The sequence below is a fragment of the Triturus cristatus genome, chromosome 7 (genome assembly GCF_964204655.1).
Source record: "Triturus cristatus chromosome 7, aTriCri1.1, whole genome shotgun sequence".
Taxonomy (NCBI): domain Eukaryota; kingdom Metazoa; phylum Chordata; class Amphibia; order Caudata; family Salamandridae; genus Triturus; species Triturus cristatus.
This window is the reverse complement of record NC_140590.1, coordinates 783,808,060-783,818,232: the sequence shown is the minus strand read 5'-3', so window position 1 is coordinate 783,818,232 and position 10,173 is coordinate 783,808,060. Positions and strand designations below refer to the sequence as shown.

Sequence of the window (10,173 nt, the reverse complement as noted above, 5' to 3'; positions counted from 1 at the left end):
TGCCCCCGACAGGTAGGGTCCTCACATCAGTACAGGTAGTCCAGTTATCATTCAAGGTACCAAATCCCTTTTATACATGAGTGAAAAGTTCTGCCCCATGATAAAGTCATACGGTCACCTGAAGTACCATCCCTTTCTTCATCTTTGACAAAATAAGGCTTCTCAGTAACATCTTTCAAACTCAAAATTAGAAAGCAAAGGAACTGATTGGATGGAAGATTCCTACACATGAAACACAGGTTCTGTGACGTTCAATCCCTCAGCCCTGCGCTGCCTCACCAACGTACTGTCAGAAGCTTCAGGAAGTTCAGGGAGTAAATGTACTCTTCTTTTTATCCAAGTACATCTCAAATGAAAAAATAGCCATTCTACTACAGTAGAACTAAAAAAACTGAAAGCACGGCTCAAAAAGGGTAAGCAGGCAGAAATTTAATTAATGTGTCCTTCCAGTGGGAAACAAACTAGGTACTCGACGTGACCCGCTGGTGACGCTCAAGCAAGGGGCATGGCCGGTGCAGCGAGTGAGACCTACTCAACATTGGGACGCTCAAAACTGCTGTCGTTTTAGCTTTCCTGTAAGGTATCTTTTTTAACTTCTTCCTGGAGCTGCTGACAGCTCTAACCAGGTAAAAAAGAGCAGAACTGGACGTACGTGTAAATCTGAGGATCAGGGTGAAAGAGTAATCTGTATGCGTGTGTATCTCTGCATTTGTTTATGTATTTACAAATGTTTTACTTCATAACTCGCATTAACAAGTTCTACTAGTGGATGTATCTATAATTAACACCATATCACCTTACTAGATGTAATTTGAATGCTTTCATTCATTATGGTAAACCTGTGTATTTCTGGATGACTGTAGATGATTGACAAGCACACATTCAGAAACTTGTAGAACTTTGTAGTACAGAACATATAAGAGGGTAATGTGTTAATTCTGCAATAAAAGGAACCGCATCAACATGACTGAGACAATGGATTATGCTGATTTTTCCACAGAAGACTTGCATTGCAAAATGGGGGAAATAGTGTCAGGCAAGATCCATTCATGGCCTTAACGTCGTGCTTGTGAAATTCAAGACACTTGAAAGTACACGTCTTTATTTTCAATGCCGACCCCAAACATTTAGAAAAATACCAGCTACAGAAGATTTTCAGTGGAAGGAAGCATTCTGAATCAATGTTATCATCCCCACAAATGTAATCATAGCATCACATATATATCATATAATCCTTCCTAGAATATTTGAACCAACCAAATTTGATAGAAAAATGTGTTTCAAACTAAAAGGGCACATAACATTTCCTTGTGACATTATAGTTTAATGTTCAATGCATTGTGCTAACTTGTGATCAAAACATAATGTTTCAATGTGTGCTAAATATTAGGCAGTGAGTGCATTGATTACACAGGTAATTGAAACAAATTAGGTTTTACTTTTTAAAATTAATTTAAATAATTGTTAGACATAGAAAGTAATTCAGTGTGAGTTTTTGCTTTGAGAATACCCAAATAAGGAAATTGTATTTCTATTTCTTTTAGTGATACCCACTATCTACCTTGTCTTCCAACAAGCATGGCGGAGTGACGACAATATATTATTATACAGGAATTAAAACAATTCAAATTAGTTGTTGCAGCTGCAAAGTTGTGCCTGAAACTTTTCTCCTGGGGTTAATCAGTTTCCAGTAATCTCATAAAGAGGTTGGAAGTGAGGTTTTACATAAAATATTCCAGAGAATAATATTCTACTGAAGAACTCCTGAGAGTAATATTTCCCCAAAAGTCAACAGAGTGACTAATGATACACCCATGGTTACTCATCGTGGCATTACACTCGTAAGAAAGCTGCCTTGGGACGTACTCAAGAGATAACATATTGATAGGTGTCCACCTTTTACCCAGAAAGGGATTTTTGTCTGTGAGTAACAATGAACTCCACTGGTCAGGAGTAAAAAAAGGCAGACTCCATCCTTAAATGCAGAACATGTCCATGTCCAATCAGCCTAAAACCACAATGGCAACATTTATTTAAAAAAAAATATATTAAGAGGGCTCAACCAGACAATAACATTGGAGTATTCTTTTGTGGAGCTAGCCTTGGCATAATGTTAACCTGCCTTCTCACTGGATGAGTCTTACTCTGGACTCGATTCACTTCTAGGTTCACATTTACATTTAAAGCAGATTTGCACTCAAGTTAAATTCTCAAAAAATCCAGTATTCTTGGAAAGCCGGATAGTTACAATTTTCCAGGAGCACTCACATGAGTTAAATACACATGAAATGCAATTATGCATTTGTAAATGGCTAGCAAAAGTGCATTGAGCATGCTTTTTTTCTCCATGGGCAAAATGTGTTTTCCCTGAGCAGAAACCCTTTCTTTTACATCCACACTAATTTTTGGGCCATTCCGTACCCATTCCCACTCTGGATAAGGATTTACTCTTTAACTTGACAGCAGTAAATCTCCAACTATTTTTGGAATTGGCATTTGCCTTAGAAAAACGTTGTTAATGCCCACAAAATTAATTTGTGATTGTTAGTCACATTTCTATGGCATGCCCGTTCTGGAACACCCACTACCCACTGGTGAGCCAACCTGCTGTATTATTTTTTGTGTATACAAGGATGTATGAGGAAGAATTCACATTTTGTGATGTGCAGAACTAAATTTACACTTACAAACCATGCACACTTGAGGTACCCATAAGTGAACAAATGGCTTTGCGAATCCATCCCTCGCTATCATAGTAGTGTTTCTCCAGTCTAACTCAACAAGGATAAGAGAAAGAAAGGGAGAGGAGAGAGAGAGAGAAAGATATCAATGGGGAGAGAGAAAGAGAAGAGGAAGAGATAGAGAGACTAACACTGCATCCTATACTTCTGCTACATTTAACTTTAGAAGATCTTACACTTTCTACAGATATAATCTTGGAAAGCGCACTTGTTGTAACAAACATTCCCCTTCGTAATACACTCAAATTACAATCCGATCTAAAAGAACACAGCTTCTTTACACTTGCATGTGTTAACAAGTCCATTTGCATTCAACATGCAACACCACAACAGATTAGTCAAACGGTCGTATTTTCACCTTCTCTACATCAGGCCTGCCAACTCACATGGTGCTGCCATGTGTCAGAGGATATTGTACTCTTTAGGCAATCACCTGGTGAAGTGCAGCTATCACGTGGCAAATAAAAGATGAGCTAGGAACCCCTATATAGACTGTGGTTGCAGCTTGTGCGTAGTGGTTCTGCACTATTCCATTCATTTATCAGGTTTTATATCCTCCGCAAGACCTAGGAGGTGGTGTTTATGGGGAGGGTAAGAGTGGTTGTCTTCACCAGTGAGATGCACAAAGCCCTAGCCCCTCTCTGAGGCTACTTCCCCAGCAGTGTCTTTCTAAAACTACTCAGATAGTGAGGGACTCTAAGACTCGCTCTCTACTCTCCAAGACTTCACCTCCATTTTCACGCAGTGAACATCTTTTCGGAGTTGTTAGGTCTATTCCGTACTACAAGAATAAGTGGTGGCTCAGAGGTAATGTTGTCAGGTTCCAAACCAAGAAACCCGAGTACCAATTCGGTCTTCGATCAAACATTGTGATTCTAGGCATCTTCATCTACCAACATTGGGAGAATTTAGAATAAACGCCATTATTAAGAATCATATAAAACCAAAACCAAGACCTGAACTGCAATATGTTGACTAGCTGCACCAGTCTGCTCTGAACAGAGCTTCAGCTACTCCAGCAAATGTGACCTTTGTCCTCAAGTAAGAAAAGGTTTCCTTTTTTGTGCTTTTCTATGGGTTTGATTTTGTTCGTGTTGGTGGTGGATGCTCCCAGTGCAACAGCACTGGCTGTGTAGTGAGATGATTAAGGGGTGCATTGTTAAGGCATTATTCAAACTGCTGGTTTTACTGGGGTGGGGCCAGGAGTGCACACACTTGAAAGGAGGGAGTATCTCACGCGTGACTGTGCAGCTCTTAGGCCAGACTGAAAGCTCGGATTGTGTCTCACTCCAAACGAGGAGGGGCACCATGCATATTCATGGAGCAAAGAAACGCTTGCCCTCAGTGTTCTGAAAGCACAGGATACATTGGCAAACACTAATCAAGTAAACTCTATTAGGAGACGCGGCAACTCCTTCTTCACATATATTGGAAAGAATGGTTTAACTTACAAATAATACAAAAATAGAAAATGGCTTTGGGTGGAGTTAAAAAAATGGAAGCATGACTTTAAACAATACAAAAAAATGTAGTATGAGTCGCAATTTTGTTCTAAAAATCACAAAACATAGGAAGTCTAGGTGTGACTGGGACACTGAGAGGCTCTTTTCCTGTAGGAACCGTGCACATTAAATAAACGCGTTTTGGGGGACATGAGAGGGCAGTAATTTACAAAGTCTAAAGATAAATACATCATTTATAGGGATATTTTACAAAATCTCCGTTTGAAACAGAAAATATTTGTAGCAACTGATTTGTGCTGGCAGAAGGCAGAAAATCTTCCTGCCGCTCTGAGTGTGACACTGAAAAAACTGCTGTAAGACGTTACAACATACAGTATAAACAGAACTTCAACTTTGGCAAAGAAAAAGAAAATCAACATTATTTATAACTACGTACAAAACACAACAGCCAAAAAATAAAATACAAAATAAATCCAATTGCTAAGAATCGGTGGTTTCACTTCCGGGTGAGACTTCTCACCTGGTGAACATCTTCCAGATTTAAAGAGTAAAAGTTCATGAAATTGGAGAGAAACGCATATTATCAAAAAATCCTTCATTTATTCAAAGTGTTGTTCCTGTTGGCTTCCTCTTCACTCAGATCCAGTGACTTGACTGCTTTTCAAGCCTGTGTCCGAGAAAGAGGTGTTTGGGGGAAGCATTAGGGTTCTCAAAGCCAGTGTAGCTGGAACCTTCCAACATCTTCTCTCGCTCGTATGTGTTCTCCGTAGGCTGTAGACATGTCCTTCCACAGCCCACACACACAGCTCTCACACACAGCTCTCTTTTTATTCTGGATCTGCAGCAGGAACAAGGGTGGCACAGGCTGAGTTTGAAAGACATGGTGTGACTTTGGTTTCTGTTGAAACTTGGCTGGATGCACCACACGCGCACAAGATGAAGAAAGGGCCACTCAATGGGCGGAGCAAGGATCTGAGGGAGCCGTTGCTATGGTGCCATGGCTCGTAGAATACGTATTATCAGTCAGACCCAACAGGCAGTGAGAAGAGTGAGGCTCCTGGGCCAGGTCAAACTATTATATACATTTCGTACAAAATTTTCAGTCAATGACTTTCTGGAATCAGCATTGCTCCGAGTAGTGGACAATCTACATATACCTGTGGATTCTCCCATGAAGTCTTAGTGCTTAACCTGTTGGGCAGACTAACGAGTGTGACTCAGCCATTCTCTACAGATCCATGCGATTGAATACACCCCCTACATTTCTACGGAGCCCTGTGACTGGATACTGCCATAGAAGGCTATACGGATATGATTTAATATTGTGGTGCCAGTTCCGCTCAGACAATCCTTAACTTTGATCATGGCTTCACACACATATCTTTAATCACGTAAAAAATTGATGCAAATCAACATTTTAAAGTCTTATAAAAGTTAAATTCAGCAAAGCATAGTCCTGCCCTTGGACGGGTAAGTAGTTACAAAGTCTAACGCCTTGATGGGGCACAAACGTCTCAGCCCGTCTTTGGATGAGTGACCCAGTGACCTTCCTCTTTTTAGAGTCTGCAAGATGGACAATTCCTGTAAAAAAAAGTATTTAAAATCTGCAGTGGCTGCGACTTTCGGAGAAGCTGAAGCCCCCAGAGCTGCTTCCAGGCTTAACTTGAGGCACATGTCTTCATATCTGAATCCAAATCCATTTGTAAGAAAGTCCCATGGCTGAGGCAGAGCGTGGGGGGTTCACATGGGAGGGACGATCATACCGGACAAAGCTGCAAGAGCAAGAAGGATATCGGTCAACAGAGAGATTTAAATTGTGTTTTCATACAGATCGGATGGCAGTGGTCAGGGTTGCAGGGACACATAACATACATATATAACATGAAAGCGGTGTGCTCAGCATTGGGAAAGAAGAGATCCTTGCATTAGGAAGTAAAGGTTTCACTTTCAGAGTTGGGAGCCTACAGGATACAGAGTGGTGGGGGTCCTATTCCAGAGTGGTGAGCAGGTGAGGAACCAGTTTTAAGGGGGGGGTACCTACTTTGCGAATTGGAGGGTACCTGCTTCAAGCAATGTGGTGTAGCCATTGCTAGAAAGTGGGAGTAGCAGCTTAAGGGAGGTAAAGGTTTCAGCATTACTTGGTACTAATGGCTTCAATGGGTTAGGACTACCTGCTTTGCTGAGGTGAGGATCCCTGCAGCAGGCAGGGATGAGCAGTTTTGCTTCAAAGCGCTCGGGCCACTTGCATCTTTGGAAGGGGATCACTGCGTCAGAGAGACGGGGCACCTGCTTCAGGGGGAGTAAGTACTTAGCTTAGCAGTGCAGGGATCTCGACTTCAGGCACCCAGTCTGAAGCTGCCATCGATTCATGCGCACGAAATACTTGCATTACTCATCAGTCAGCCCATCTCCTGAAGATTTTAGGAATTCCAAACCTGACACTGTTGGGCCAAGAACTATAGAAGTGCATGAGTCATGCATAAAGAAGGACAACAGATACTACGGTCTTCCTTTGGCTGCACGCCCCCTGCTCATACTGATAGACGTTATTCTAATTTATTCTAGGTCTTCCAACTATATAACTAGCCAATCACAAGAACTTCGCAGTAGAGACAGAAATGGCAACAAAAACAAGAACACTCATCTGAAACTGTCCTGTTGTACTTAACATAGAACTCATTGTATTAGCTCTCTATGCCCTTACCACTCTGCCATCCGTACCAAACACCCAAACACACTCCCCCGATCTACATACACTGCTCTTATTTTCTTTATTCTACTCTACATACCACATGTCCATCTACGCACAGCCACTCAAATATGTTGTCTTCCTTACGGTGCAGTGCATAGCGGCTGCGCGTACACATATAATGTATTCTTATATGCTGCAACGTCCCACATTCTTCCTCCTACACATGCAACTACTGCACCAAACTCACTTATTTATGTACACGGCCCTAACCCTCCACGCTATTCAGCATACGCCCCTGGGCAGCGACACAAGTGATACATTACTCCCTATTCCCCTGTAGATGATCACCTGTCCAAGGACATTCACTTTATTTGTGTACATTGCTCTGACCTTCAATCCCTATCTTGCTACCCCTTTCTGTGGTACCCACATAATGTGCCCGCCACAGTTACAGTGATTATAAATTCCCAATGACGCATCCAGGAGAGGGCACCAGTCAGACATACCCTGAAAACTCAGGGAGGCGCTATGTATAAGACAGGAAGAGAGGAAAAGCAAGTCAAAGTAACCTACTTCAGGAGAAGGCCAATCCCTGGAGAGAGCCTGCAGAGGAGTACTTGTTAGAGTCCACAAAAGACTGATCTATTAAAGGGAGACAACAGAGAAGAAGAGAGGGTAGAGTGGTATTAGTAACAGAATATTTTATTTGTTAACGGCACAGAACCAGCGCATGAATATAATATCAACTCTTCTCAGCCTCCCACCTCCTTCCTTCAGAGAAACAAAACAAAGTGCCCTGTAGATTGGGCTTCTGAGAGCTCAAGTCTTGGCACAGTCTAGTCATTCGATGATGGTGGATCCAGGGGACCTCAGTTCCGATCACAGCTCTTCCACGAAATTATGTGATTCTATGCAAAACACCTCATCTCCTTGGGCCTGAATGTACTCATCTGGCAAGCTGCCAAGCCCTCACAAAAAGGTGACCCCAGGTTAAAGTTATACGTGAATACTAAGTTCAACTGAATGCTCGAGGCTTCCGTTAGCTAGGCAGGGGCTGGGAGTGACAGTGTTAGGATTCACTAGGAGACATAGTGAAAGAAACTCATGAATTCCCTTGAAGAAATTATCCTGAATAGTGGGAGTGTTAACAAACAATCCTTGTCTGATAGCATAGCAAAGCTGGGAGACTTTGCCTTTTCAGTCACTATACACTTCCAAACAAAACCAGTAGCCATAAATACTTCTTACGTTCTCTAGCCAATAATCCGCAACCCATCTTACTTTACAACCACGTCATGCTTAATCACACACACCATATACACCCACTTATGCTGGAACAAATACATTGGCTTTAGAAACTATCCCCACTGTGATTAGCATGCTGTAATAACAATTCTAACAGGATTAAGTGTGATTACTATCTTATTTCTGATAATTAATCTCATTGTAGATAAGTTACAATAACGCTTCATGTAGACCAAACTATAGTATGATGCCCAGCTATAACATCTATTCCAGCAACAAAAACAATTGCCTAGCTGTGACAACTGAACAGGCTAGTTAAGTTAATTGCCTGGATGTGGCGAGTAGTTATAATGACAACTCTGACAACAGTAGATAGGCAACATATAAGAAGCAGCAACACTGTGACACTATACAATTAGGGATGTTTTTCACCAAGGAGTGCTGGGGGGTGTTTATGACTATCAATGAAGACCCTACAGTGCAGAGCTACAGGTAAGTAACTTATTTTTATTCAGCACTGGACCTTCTATATATCCGTGCACTTGCAAATAGAAGCAAGCAGTATTATCTGGGAGGTGCAATAAAGAAGCTACATACTTAATCTAAAAACATATTTCTGAATCCCTTATCCCACCTGTGCATTGGCCATTTCGGTCGTATGCATGGCAGGAACGTTATCTAAACGCGTGCTTATTTCAGATTACAAATCCTTTATAATGGTATGGATGTAGAATTGCTACCTGCAAGAGTCTCCTTAAGTTGGCACTTGTAGAGGAATTGGTTATTTTATTTTAAAATACTAGTCAGACTACTATGGCCTTCTTGGCTTTCGTGACTCCACAGTGGATACTCTGGCAACTCAAGCTTCACCGAATGACTTATTTTCCCAGTAGCCTATTTACCATTCCTGGAGCCCTTCACTGGGGTTAAGCATGATTTACCTTGCTACTCTAACACACTGTTCATTAGTATCAGAGAAATGACAGAAATGGTTATTTACTTGTAGTCCTAGGTATGAATCATAGGAATCTTTATTGAAGTCCTAATCGTTAGAATAATTCCCTAATGCATGTGCGGACTCTGGAACACTTGAAATCCATATTTTTCCATACAAGAGTATGTACAGGGTGCTAATGTCCGTATGTCCATATGTGGTGAAGCACACTTCAAAAGTCTATCCAAGGCGAACATTTTTCCATAATATAGACTGAAAATTACTCAAAAGAATCCATCTAAAACTCAACTGCAGCATTTGTAATGTAACGAGCATGCAAAGGCTGTCTCTCATTGAGGGAAAAATGCAGCCTTGCAAGCTTACATTGTAAAGGTATTGAGATAAAGTCTGCTGCGCCTTTAAGAGTCCAGGAGCTTCCACTACCCATGATACACCTCGCTGGCAGTTTCCTCCCTCAGGCGAGTGAGTTGTTTATGGATTCAATGAAGATGCCTACAATGCAGAACCAAGACTACAAGTAAGTAACAATTTCTTCTGCATCGTAGGATCTTTGTGGATAGTCATAAATGTTAGAAGAGAGTAGCAAGCTCCTGTCAGTTGAATTATGCGGCTCTTTGGCACATGTAATACTTTTCATGTGGGAACATTAAAGCTGTCTCTAGTAGCTCTTCCTTAACCAAACAGATTTTTCAGTGTTGTGACTTACTTTAGCGTGAGGCTGTGCATCTGAATCTAAGCAATCATGCTTTAAGTGTGCACTGATTTCCAAGTGGCGGCCCTGCAGATATATGTAAAGGGAACATTTGTAAGCTAGGCTATTGTTGCTGCTTTCCCTCTTGATGAATGTCCTTTGGGTCTACCTGGAAGCGGTTGTTGTGGTATTTGGTACCATAAGGGAATGCAACCTACAATTCATCTGGAAATTGATTGTTTAGACTTGGCTAAGCCTTGTTGGATGTGTCCGTAATTAACAAACAGTTGGTTAGATTTCCTAAATGTCTTAGGGCTAGTTTACGAGTTTGGCAAGCCATAAGACTGCCAAACCCAGTGATGGGGCGTCACATCCTCACCGGCAGT

The 10,173-nt window shown here is 41.5% G+C and overlaps 1 protein-coding gene across 3 annotated transcripts in view; it reads right to left on the bottom strand.

The window, feature by feature from the left end:
• Nucleotides 1-5,568: 5,568 nt before the first annotated feature.
• EBF1 (EBF transcription factor 1) overlaps nt 5,569-10,173 on the bottom strand; it is an 802,303-nt gene continuing 797,698 nt past the window's right edge. For 2 of the 3 annotated variants that reach the window (XM_085617593.1, XM_085617594.1), the window contains exons 16-17: nt 7,470-7,538; nt 5,569-5,976 (exon numbers count right to left, since the gene is read on the bottom strand). In XM_085617593.1, coding sequence (XP_085473719.1) covers nt 7,471-7,538 — 68 coding nt within the window. In that variant the 3' untranslated portion in view covers nt 5,569-5,976; nt 7,470. The remainder of the gene's footprint in view (nt 5,977-7,469; nt 7,539-10,173) is intronic. The other variant, XM_085617595.1, reaches the window with a different exon arrangement.